Raw genomic sequence first — 12,938 nt, 5'->3', positions numbered from 1 at the left:
CATGAATGCTGGAAACTCTAATGGTTCATTCAGGTCCCTTCAGCAGACGGGGATTTTTCTCAAATTGTTTTTGCAGTGATCTCAGTGAGTCACATGGTCAGTGACAGGGCTAGAGGTGATAGCAAGTGTAACAGCTGACCTGGCCCACTAGGGTCCTGAGGAACTCCTGACATCCTCTCGCTGACAGTTCCGCTGCTTTCAGCCTGGTTGCTGTGTACAAGTGATTGCTGTTCTTCAGCTAAAAGAGGGAGGAAAAAAAAAAAAGAATGTGAGTGAAACACAGAACTTGACAATTGGGTTTCCACAACAGTTGCTCGCTCTCTGTTCTGTATCATCAACTTTACCAAAGTCTAACCATCTGCAGTGTGGGACCACATTGATGAAGACAGGGAATGGCTTTATAAATGGCTTCCTGACATTGGCAAGGTTGGTGTTAATACTAAAATGTCAAAACGTGCCCTATAATGAACAAAATTGTGAAATCTCCAGGGCTAAAAAAAACTAGCACTACGAACACAATAAAGAGATTGTCTGCTGTAAAATTAATTAGGTGTTTTATAGCTACAAAATTAGTCAGGTTTGTTGAAACTGATTTTTTTGTTGCTTTTTTTTGACAGATTACACAACTCTTCAACCATGGAAAACTTCACACTGAAAGCAATAGTGATATAACATTGTTGCAGCACCTAAAAAATAAAAACCATTTCAAAACACAATCAAATTCCAAATTCCAACAAATATAATCTGAGATTTGCAACTGGTACATATATTAAAAACCTTCACAAAGGTGGTAATTTTGTAAATGTTTTCTCTGGTCATGGCAGATGGGATTTTCTGTGCTTATTTTATATCTCAGCCCAAAGATCCCAAAGCAATTAGCAAAAAGCTAGGCTAACATTATTATTATTTCAATAGTACAGTTGGGGAAACTAAGGTCCAGACGTAAAGTGCCTTCACTCCCGAAATGTAGGGAACAACTGATAGAATAGCTGGGAACTGACTGGAGATTTTCCACCTTCCTGACTAACACCTCTTAGCCATTAGGCTTAACGGTGTCATTTCTATTTCATTATTTTGAAAAAAATGAAATATGCACAAAGTAGGTTGTAAATTTGCTAGTATGATTTCATTCTAATTTTTATACGTTTGCTCAGTTCATGAAGCATTTTGAAGTGGATGTTGTTCCAGCTGGAACACATCTTAAGGAATGCTTTTTTTGTAAGATTGATGTGATTTCCAGTCTTTAGTATAGTACAAGCAGAGTAACTTGGGTACAGTGACATTATTTTCCAGTTCAAATATTAAAACCTAGTCTTGCTATAATGTGAATTTCCAAGGAAACAGAATACAATGACGAATCAAGAAATTCCCTATGTTTCATTAGCCTCTTAGCAGTATATACGAGGATCAATAGATTACATTTAAGGATGAGATACGGTGGTTTTTGTTGCAAATTAATGGGGAGGAACATAACAATTAGGACAGGAACACAAAAGAAACTTATACTGAGTGAAAGTTTAATAGAATTTATTGAAATTGGCTGATAAGAAACACAAAATCCTCAATAATTGTAATTTCAATAGCTCCTGTTATCTTTCTGTAGCATGGTTATTGAAAGGAGTTAAATACTTGCTTTCAGCCCAATTTATTACAGGATTTATCAGGTGGTGATGTGACGATACAATCTATGACAAGGGAGTCAGTTACTTGCCTGTGACAAAGACCAGCTGGTCAATGTCCTTTTATTCTTTCATTTACCAATCTTCCTGTTGCTCTATATGTATTCACTGCCACGGTTAGTAAACATTTTCCAATCAGCCGAGGTTAGAAGTTAAAATCCTCCACATTTTTTTTTCTATTTTTGCATATTTATGTGGGTATCCAAAGATACAACCTAGAGGGCAATGAGTTCAGAGCTATGCACTCCTTCAACCCCCTGCCTTAACCTACGAGAAGAGCAATGAATTAGAAATGAACCTCACAGCTCTCCTCTTCCCTTCTTCAAGGGAGAGGGAAATTAAAGGTGTTGCTATACTGTGATCTTAAGAAGTTGTGGCAAAAGCTGACTATGTTCACTTCATTCTGGGTCCAAAGCTGCCAATCAGCTATTAAAACAAAATAACAAGCCATAGATCCTAAAACATTGATTCAACAGTACTTAAAAACATTGCCAGCTTTCTCTACACATCACTGTTTTAAAGAGTACAATAATACCCTTAAGATCCTGATTCCCACTGAATTCTAAATCTCACAGCAGAAACACCATCCGGAAGACTTTGGAAATGCAGAAAACTAAACACCATTTTTGATTCTTGAGACCTTAAGCTGGGATATCCAAAAAACCATTTTCTTCTCCTTAAACGTTTTTTAAATCTATTCCCATTCTACAAAGCACTTAACCCCACCGATTTTAAAAGCACGCTGTATAGCAACTGATTAACACATAGACAAGACAAGCTCTCCCACAAGGAGTGCATCTTCAGCTTATCTGATGATTCTCCGAGGGAGCTAAGGCACCAGAAGTGGTAACCCTTATGGCTTCACAGAAGCACAGGTCTAAAAGCAAAGGAGTGCAGAAGAACAGCGAAAGGAAACACAGGGATCAAAAGGAAAAGAGTCAGTTCCTTCCAGTCAGAACCAAATTCTTGTGAAGAGTCTTGGTTTCCGAGCAAGGGATGGTGTGTCGGGTTGGGTTTGTGACTGGCAGGATTTTGGTAGGGGGGGAACGCGTTGCTGGCATGACTCCGTAAGAAGCTTTGAGAAAGCTCCCCCAGCTTGAAGTTGGCCCCATCTCTGGCCAAGGCTGAGCCGATCAGCACCTCTATGATAAACCTCTGTTGAGCAACGGTCTTTTGTTTTGGAGGGGAGTAGGAAGAGAGAGAGACAACCACGTGGAACACCCAGGTTAGTGAGGAAGCAGACAGGGAGACACAGCCATTTCCCTTCAGCCCACGGCAAAATGGCAGACTAACTCCTTGAAGCACTCAGAGATCACCAGAGGAGAAGAGTTCTGTTTGCCACCTGTGAAGGAGCCCACGCTGGAGCAGAGGACAGATCCCGCAAAAGGCCGTGACTTTGAGGGAGACCCTTGCCAAAGTGGTTTGTAGCTGGGAGAACCACTGCCTGCAGCAGACACCCACGCTAGCTGGAGACGTCCATGGAGGACTGTATCCCACAGGCGGGACGCCACATTGCCATGTGGCCTTCATTCCACTCTCTGTGTCTGTCGTCCAGCTCAACAGGCTGGATACCTGGAGAACAACTGGTCTTTTAAACACTGAGGCAAAGGCAGCATTCAGAACCTCTTTTCCTCATCCCGGGTCACTAAATTTTCCCCCACATCCAGTCAAGGATGGAGATTCTCCTTGCTCCTCCTTTTATTGTTAATTTATAGAAACTTTTTTTTATTGTCTTTTATGGCTGTAGCCAGATTAAGTTTTTGATGGGTTTTGGCCCTTCTAACAGCTTGCATTATATCCAGAGTTGTGGTTTTGTTTGTTGTATTTCATTCTACTAGGACTGCACTCGGTGGAATACAATCATTAACTCCTAAATCTCTGATGTTAGAGAGGAAAAACTCCCAGGTGTGTTATTCAGAGCATGTTTTCCACTTGAAGTTTTCACAAATCCAGCAAAGGTGATTTATGGTGAGATTATTTGGCCTGTCCCACAATAGAAAAAACAGTGTTTTCTTTTGCTGCTGACATTACAAGGTTTCCTTTCCATGCTTATCTCTACAAAGCGAGTTGACTAAATTCAGTATTAATACAAGCGGTTGCAATTCCAGGACTAATATGACCCTAAAGGGACTGGTGATTAGCACTAAGCTCACATTGCTGTAAGATGCATGTCAGACTAAGCAAGCACAGTGCATCTTATCTTCCATCCTCCCTAGTGAATCAATTGCCCCACTCATAGCTTCACACTGTGGAATACACAAACCCTTACAGTTTTATTCATTGTAAGAGCTTCAAGGATATATATTTATGATGTACCCTTGTTTTACTAATGTTTTAAACTGTTTGTATAACTTAATCCCTTTAAGACCCAGAACATAGTATCATTCTTGGAGAAAACCAGTGATGGAACAACATAATAGTGCATGATACTGCTTCTAAAAGCAGCAAGGACTGTAGCCAGTGATGCATGCACACGAAAAACTCCCCAGACACAATACCTCATATGGTACAGTTATTAAATTTCATCACTGTATTGGAAAGGTACTTCTCAGGCAGCATTACAAATTCAGGGGTTTCATTTGTGAAATGAATTCAAAAGAGTCACTGGCAATATAATTTCTCCTACATCATTCTTCCAGTGTGGCTCAGTCCTTTTCCAAAGGAACCACTCCGACACATCATACGGTGATTAACTCTTACGTGCTCCTTGATCACACAGCTGAGATTCCCCATCCTAGTCACTGAATATCAGATATAATGGGAGCACCGGAATGAGACTCTAACACATACATTGTTTAGGGTAGAAATAGGCATCAAAAGATTTACATTTAAGACTTTTTAAAGATTGGATATGCTATGCTCAGTTTAAGCTAAAAAGATAAAATATAAAAATTAGACTGCTAGATCCACCTTATAGGTGTCATTCACAATAACAAAACAACACCAACAAAAAAAAAAAATCAACAATTCAAAATGCTGAGCAGTGGTTTTGATAGTGGAGGAAGGTGCGCTGGTATGGCCCTGTAAGAAGCTTTGAGAAATCTCCCCTGAGCTCCAAGTCGGGCTCACCTCTGGCCAAGGCTGAGTCAATCAGTACCTCTGCGACAAACATATTTAAGAGGGGAAACCTGTTGAGCAAAGGCCTTTTGTTTTGGCCACTCCTTTTTGCTTTGGATGGGAGTAGGAGAGAGACACACAACCGTGTGGACACCCCGGTTAGTGAGGAAGGAGGAGGGAAGACACTCCAGAGCAGGTATTTCCCTTTGGCCAGTGGCGAGATGGTAGGCTGAGTCCTTGCAGTCCTCAGAGATCACTAGTGAAGGGAAGTTCCGTGAGGAGCCCACACTGGAGCAGGCAATTGATCCTGAAAAAGGCTATGACTCTGAGGAAGATACGTGCTGGAGCAGCTCATTGCTGGAAGAACTGCTGACTGCAAAATGTCCCCATGCTAGTTGGAAAAATTCATGGAAGGCTATCTCCTGTGGAAGGGATGCCGCAATGCCACAGAGGAGGGCTGTGAGGAGCTTTTCCCTTGAGGAAAAAGGAGCTGCAGAAGCAACATGGAGCAGACTGGGACTGACAGTAACCCCCATCCTCTGCCCCACCCTGCACTGCATTGCAGGCAGGCAGCTGGCAAAGAAGGGAGGGGTGGGAGGAAGATGTATTTAAAATTCTGTTGCTTTTCGCGCTGCCTCACTCTGATTGCATTGGTGATTTTGTTGTTTAAATTAAACTTATTTTGTTTCCTCAACTCGTGTCTGTCTTGCCTGTGACTGTAATTGGTGAGTGAGCCCTCCCTGTCCTTTGTCTGGACCCTTAAGCCTTTTGTTGTATCTTTTCCTTCCCAGAGTGAGAGTGGCTGGGTTGCCAGCTGGGTTTAAACCGTGACACAAAGCAACATGAACCAAAAAAAAAAGCAGCAATTCAAAATGCTGAGCAATGAGTTCTTCCAGTTCCTCCAGGAGGCTTCAGGGTCCTTAGTACTTCTGAGCAGCAGGTTAACACACACAGGAATTTAACATTAGGCTCCCATCAATGAATAGAGATTGGCCTAGATGTATAATTTATTGTCCCATGTATTTTTAAACACAGCGTGCAAACTGATTTCAGGGAATATTAAAAATATGGAAATTGGATCTTTTTCTCTTAATATATTTTTGATGAAGCAGGAGTGACTTAAGGGGAACCCCTGTGGGCAGTTTTTCTTCCATTCCCTGTGTTTCAAGGTGAATTGCTACCTTTCGTGTATGTAGCTCGCCCCACACAGAGGATAGCACTCGGTCCTGTGTGGAACATTTTACAGCCATCTGCTGGAGAAATGACATCTCTACCATGTGAGAGAATTCAGTGCTAACAATTGCTATGGCATTGTCAGCAACTCTGTGAACCAGCTGTTTGTGCTAAACCACAGCCAGACAGATATAAATGAATTCACGTACACTGTCACCTCAGCCTCATTCCACAGCAAAGCTGAATTTGAACACAAGTATGACCTACATTTGAAGACGCATCTCAGTTCTTGAAATCATTTGTGACACATCATATAGTGTTCAGGGACCACAGGTGTATGAGCAAACTGGGATTTCTTCCCTTCAGACATTACTACATGCATATTGCTTTTTCCAGCTAAAGGATGGAAAGTTAAAATAAAGCTGATTTTAGTAAAAATGACATAATGAACTTTCCAACTCAGAACTTACAAGCCCTTTCATTTTAGCAGTTTTGATTCCAGTTAAGTATCTGATATTCCCAAATCAAAATAACAATGAATTGTCCATATTGCACTGTTTCATGAGACTTGTAAGAAATTACGTCTACATTTTTCTCTTCGGTTTCGTGTAAAATTGCATTGTCCATACTGGACTAGGATCCACGTCTTACCCAATTTGGTCATGTGTTGCCACATGGGAGGTAAGGTTAGGAATCAAGATCTGAACATGTCTCTTCCCAGAGGCTCTTTGTCTCATACACTATTACATTACCTTGAGAAGCATCTGTAGCCAAGCAGTTATGAAGAGGCTACCAAATGTGGTTTACAGATGTCAAGTAATAACTATCAGATGGTGACAAGAGTTTCCTCCCACCTAGACTATCAGACTGAAATAGTAATGTATGGTTTCACTTGGTTTGAGAGACAAGCTAAACCAGCAGGCATTTTGAATTAGCATTTGCTACCAGCAACCCACATCACACTAACAGCGCCTTCCCAAGATCTAAAACATACTGCCAGAATACCCCCAGTTCTCCTGGTATGGAAACCCTTCAATAACACTTCTGTTGTTGAGCAGATCAAGTGCAGAGAGGCCAAGCGGAGGGCTCAGCAGCTCTGGGGAGCCCCAGTCAGAGCTTACATTGTCTTCCCCCCGCCAGCGTCGTAGAAATGCAGTGCCTGAAGGCAAGGCTATTGGGCTTCCAACTGTTCAAGTTCATTAGCTGACGTCCCTTCGTGGGAATTGAATAATACAAGCAGAGCTTGTGCTGGTGGTCTGCTCCTCATGGGAGACAGGATTCCAGAAGCGGGGAAGAGCAGCCTTTCTGACATAACACCTTTCATCCCAATCTCTTTAAGCACTTCTACAAGCATTAATTAATTAAATATCCCAGTGCCCCTGTGAGATAAGTGTCACCTCAATTTTCTAGATGGATAAACTTGCATATGCAGATTATAAGTGGCTTCCCCAAGTTATTCAGCAAGCCAGAAGAGGTTTGAAAATAAACCCCAGGAGATGTAATTTCAAACCCGCTCCTGTAACACTTGACAACATTTTCCTTTATTCTTATTTTTACACACAGATGCCACTACAAATTGAGTTATACAGCCTTTTTTCTTCCCTGTTGTTTTGATGTCATTCCAATTTAATCAACTATAGCCTCCCCTTTTAATAAGCAGTTTTAAATTTATTTTTGCTAATGTTTGCATTTTTTAAAAGCAAACCTTTAGAACATCTGATCCATTCTCACTGGACAGCCTTGCTGACTGACTGTGTCCCGTGTTAATATCTGACTCCACATTCAGCTGCACAGAACAGAATTCTGTGAATTCTGGTGAGATCCTGGCTCTTCAGCATTGAAATTGCCCTCCTGTATGTGAATAACAGTGATTTCTCTTCATTCCTCTACATTAATTTTTAATCACAGCCTCTACTTTACCACTGCTGATTGAATTCCCTACCACATCTAATGCCCTTTCTTGTAATATTCATTCATTTAAAATATGTATGCTGATGTCATATCTTATTTTTCAAGGGCTGCTTGTTCAAGGCCAGCAGCAAAGAAATAGCTATTATACAGATGTTAAACTACAGTACATTGCCATGTGTTTGATCACCAGGGCAGAGGTAAAATACTCTGTTCTGTCAAAAAAGGGCACAATTATACAGGGATCATGGGTAATACTTAGTAAAACTCAGACACTGTTGAACACCAAAACTTTTACTCAATTCAGAGAGAAATAAAGTTGATACATTATTGTATAATGTCTTATATATATTCTTAGAGCTTGAAACTGAAAGCCAAAGACTCACAGTGCTGTAGATGAATTTTACAGCCGGTATTCAACAGAGGACCTGGATTTAACATCCCCAGCACTGCAATACTCTATAAATAAAAGCTCAAAAGTAGAGACGCTCTGAATGCAAACTCCATATTTTAGGAAAATGGAATAAGGCTGAAGATTTTATGAGTTTTATTTAGAGTGGAAGAGAGGAAAGGACGTTCTGCTTAGCTACTCTCTGAATTAATGTGCAGGGAAGAGTCAACAACCCCAATGCATTTTAGTTTACTGTGCATTTTTTCTGGTTTTAAATTAACAAGAAGGACTCTTGATTTTCAGTAGAGGCAATTGCTTGCAAATCAGATTGCATTGTTTAATTTTATTGAAACAAATGGTTTGAAATCCTTACAACACTACTCACCCTTGAGTTGGCAGTTTTGCCCGCTGTACCCAGGGCAGCACTTCCACTCCAGCGATGTTACTATTTTATGTTTGATCCTGTAGGCTTGGAGCGTTGTTGTCTGGGACCTGCAAAACAAGAACATTTGAAATCTATTTTAGGTGGCCAAACAGAAGTTGTAGGATACCTACAACTATGTTATCTTACATGTCAGCTGTATCCTTTCATTAACTGATTGAAACTGAAAGTGAAGCGTAAGTAGGGCTTGGTGTTTCAATAGCAATCACAGCTTTAATACTGCAGCTTTCAGATGATCTGCATGGATTTTAAAGGAATCTGATGTTTATTTAGTGCTATTAGACTTCTTCCCTCAATATCTGATTCAAGAGTCAAATACTCTAAATTTTATGGAAGATATCACAATTAATATCTACTAAACTGTACAGAGTGAGCCAAAAATGTAATTGTGATGTACCATTTTCTTTGAAATCAGTGGAAAAAAACCGATTCACAATCAATTTATGCCACATACACACTTACAGTGCACACTGGAAGCCTTCCATTCTGATTATTTTAAACAAGATTATACAAACATTAATCCAATAAAGCATGAAATTTTCCACTCTGGAAGTCAATGTAAGGAAGGTATGGCTACGTAATTGTGATGCCTCCATTATTATTCTTACAGCATGTAACTGCAGAGGCAGCAGCAATTTTGTTTCTGTGTTCCAACACGTTCTGCATGTCCTGGCTACCCCATCACTTCTTTTAGCTTTCTGAGCTTCAGAGAAGTCAGTCTAGAATGAACACGCTGTAGTAGGGCATACCACAGCAAGTCTATTGGCCTCTTTTAATACGTTAAATACAGAATTTGAATAAAAAGAGTATTGCACAGTTCTGCTAGCTGTGAAACAGTAACCTGAAGAATAACAGTAAACCTGAAAGAATAAACAGTAACCTGAAGAATACCTCAAATCTCAGAAATGAGACGATAAAAAGGTTACAGAACTGTTTTGGACACAGAATCCCTGCCCAAATCATTCCGGAAAGGGGGAAAAATTTGAAGGCTGTCAAGCCAAAAAATACCCTCCCAATGGAAAAACCACCACCTTTTTTACACTGAAGTTAATCCTGTCACCCTTTCACCAGGGATGTAATATTATATAAATTAAAATTCATAGCAGCTGGTAGGAGCTTTGCGTGTGCATCTTTGCCTCCGAGAAATGGCTTTTTCTGCAACAAGAACTCAATAAAGATTAAGGTGAACTGAAATCAAGAGAGTTCTTAGTTATTTCGCTGTATGGATGATGTTATTTTATGCTAAAACTACCTTATTCTGCATTAGCATAATCCATTCCTAAAAGCACTCATAAAAATGAAGTGTCTGTGAAAGACACTGTGTGTCTGTGTGTGTCTGTGAAAGGAGTTAATCAGCACTAGCTATTTCATGTACATGCAGACAAGCCTCAGAAATGTCTATAGTAGAGACTTATTTACAGGAGCAGCACAAGGAACTATTTTTTCTTACAAAAAAGAAATCAGAGTTATTGCAAATATTCTAGATCGAATTAGAAAAAAATTGTCAAGATTTCAACCAGAATGTCAACAGTCAACTATATTTCAGAGACATGCAAATGTTAAGAATACTCCATTCCTTGTTTCACCTCGAGATTTAAGCATGTTCTGCCATACCACCTAGAGGACGATTCTCAGAACGGTCAAACTGACGTGTAAGAGGGTTTTGAAATTTTTCAAAGGAAAAATGTAACAAGCTCTGTTTTGTTGGTATTGTTTCAAGTTTGCCATTTTCCAGACCTATACTTTAAACCTCAGTTTCATTTACTACTGAAATCTAATGTTTGGAGAATACAGTGAGGCACCCAAACCACGAAGGACAATCTGAATATGTTTAAGAGTTGTTATTTACAAGTTGTACCCAGGCCAATTACTTTTCTATGTTTATTGCCTGACCAAAGCTGTGCCAAAAATGAGCATCTAGCAGAGATATAATAACAAAAATATTTATGACTCTCAGGGGAATGCTTTTGCTCTAACAAAAAGCAAGCTAGGAAAATTGCAGAGGAAGGATTTCCTTCTCCACATGTGCTTTAAAGCTTTGTATATGTGCAGCTTTCCTTGCAGTACTCTAGAAGAGGGGAGCAGGCAGTGGGCTTCCTTGAAGACTCAGAACTGACCAAAGGATGCCAGAGTGAAGGCATGCCAAGTCATGTGCTTTTACACTTGCTATAGGGACATGTGAAGATGGGACCTGGAAACGTGCTTATCTGCTCCTTTGTGTTTTCATTTTCATTTCTAAAGTCATGGTTGTATTAATCATGCAGCTGGTGATAATTGCAAGTACTCTTTCTTCCTAGTTCTACACACCTCTGAGCACAGGATCCAATACGCCACGTGCAGGGCTTCGCTCTGCCTGATGAGAAGGTTTCCAGGTTGTCTACTACCACTGCAGGTAAAAGTCTTGTATGGACATAAGCACACCAGTTCCTGTAAGATACAGAAAGTAAATACAATTAAAAGTACAAATAACATTTTCCACAATATGATAATACATGATACTCAAAGGGGAAAGTTAAACCCATTATTTAGGGATAGGACTAAGTTATGAAAATTGTTTGGTTTCTCTCAGATTGCCAGTGTAGTCTTGGCCAATCAGTCTGTGCTTCAGCTGCCCATTAAAAAGAAAGAAAACACAATCATTTCTCCATCTCTACATATACTTATATGGCAAATTTAAATTTTTCTTGTAAATGTTCATAGAGCACCAAGCACAAAGGAGCTCTTCTAGACTACAGTAATGACAGGTCTATTTTCAGACTACAGTAACTGTTTACCAGAATTCAAAGGATTGTTTAGTAAGGCTTTTAACCACTCATAATTTTATGAACAGACATTTCTACTCCTCCTCCCTTTTCCCAGCAATATTGTGAGTACATGCAGACCGTGTTCTACAGCGCACTTTTAGGTCAAAGCCACACAGAATGATAATGTGCTCCACGCTTTCCTGGGCCACTCAGAGAAGGATGTACAGCGCACTTTTAGGTCAAAGCCACACAGAGTGATAATGTGCCATAGCTCCACACTTTCCTGGGCCACTCAGAGAAGGATATCACACACAAAATGATCAAACTCTTGATCATACAGCACGGGATGTAGAAACAGACTAGCACAGGGCCAGGTTTGGGTTTGTTGTTTTTTTTAAATCCTTTTTTAAAAAAAAAAAAAAAAATTCTAAGGAGGTTGCAAGAAACCCAAGCATTTAAATCGGATTTCAAAATGAGGCAACTTGGTAGAAGCTGCAATAGAGAACAGAATTAAGTAGAAATTATAAACCGAACAATGTCTCAAGACAGATTCGTACAGGGAAATCATGCCTCTGGAATCTATTTGCATTCTTTGAAACAGAAGCAGGTAAGATAAAGGGGTGATTTTCAGAGGCTTTTGGAAAGGTCACGCACCAAAACCTATTAGAAGGGGGGAAAAAAAGCAATCTGTCACATAGTAAGAGTATAGATCCTGTTATAGATTAATAAGGCATTAAATCAGAGAGGCAAAAGACTATTTAGCTTTTTCAAGAAACAGTTTGTCAGCAGAATCCCACATGAATCTGTAACAGACACTATATTCATTAATAAGACAGACAGTAAAAGTACCTAAATTAACACTCATTAGGAAAAAGATCTTGGAGTCATTGTGATTAGCTCTGTGAATATGCCAACTCAGTATTTTGCATTAACTAAACTAGTGAATTAAATACATGAAATTAGGGAGGGACTACAGAACAAACAGAAATCACCACTGTTTCAGTACACTAACTCCTTGCTGCTGCGTATGAGTTTATGGTCAGCCCCAGCTTGAATACAGAACTCAGGTTCATTCCTACATCATGGAGAGGTGAAAAGAAAGATACAAATAGAAGATGAAGAGCAGGAGGGTTGGGACATCATGGTGTTCATTAGTCAATTGATCTTTTTACAACAGAAGCATCAAAACAAAACAGGTTTAAACCTAAAGGGAAAACAACAGAGTCAGGGTTGTGTTTCCAGAAACGCAGACTGTGCCAGATTTGGAAGCTTAAGAAGCCAAAATAGATTTTAAAAATCAGTTTAATGATTTCATGAAAGAACATGCCATTAGGGTGTTATTAGTCTCAAGCTTTTTTTAAATATAAATTTCTAACTATAACCTCTGTCTCAGGAAGTCCCCCAAGCTGCACATTGGAAGGCATCCTGAATATTATAGCATTTCTGCCAGTGGAACATACGTCTGTTTGTTCTAGTAGAGATTTCCACACACACACACCCCCCCCCCCAAAGTTGTAAAGCCCTTTCTCAGGGCCATACTTTAT

General features: G+C 39.9%; 1 protein-coding gene across 1 annotated transcript in view; it reads right to left on the bottom strand.

Annotated features, from left to right (window-relative positions):
* MMRN1 (multimerin 1) overlaps positions 1–11,077 on the bottom strand; it is a gene marked incomplete at its 5' end in the record, with an annotated part of 30,144 nt that extends 19,067 nt beyond the window's left edge. The window contains 3 exons of the mRNA XM_010134577.1: positions 140–238; positions 8,594–8,700; positions 10,958–11,077. Coding sequence (XP_010132879.1) covers positions 140–238; positions 8,594–8,700; positions 10,958–11,077 — 326 coding nt within the window. The remainder of the gene's footprint in view (positions 1–139; positions 239–8,593; positions 8,701–10,957) is intronic.
* Positions 11,078–12,938: the final 1,861 nt, after the last annotated feature.

Source organism: Buceros rhinoceros, unplaced genomic scaffold, assembly GCF_000710305.1.
Source record: "Buceros rhinoceros silvestris isolate BGI_N320 unplaced genomic scaffold, ASM71030v1 scaffold10114, whole genome shotgun sequence".
NCBI classification, from domain to species: Eukaryota; Metazoa; Chordata; class Aves; order Bucerotiformes; family Bucerotidae; genus Buceros; species Buceros rhinoceros.
Note: the sequence above shows the minus strand (reverse complement) of the source record. Positions and strands in the feature narration are given on the sequence as shown.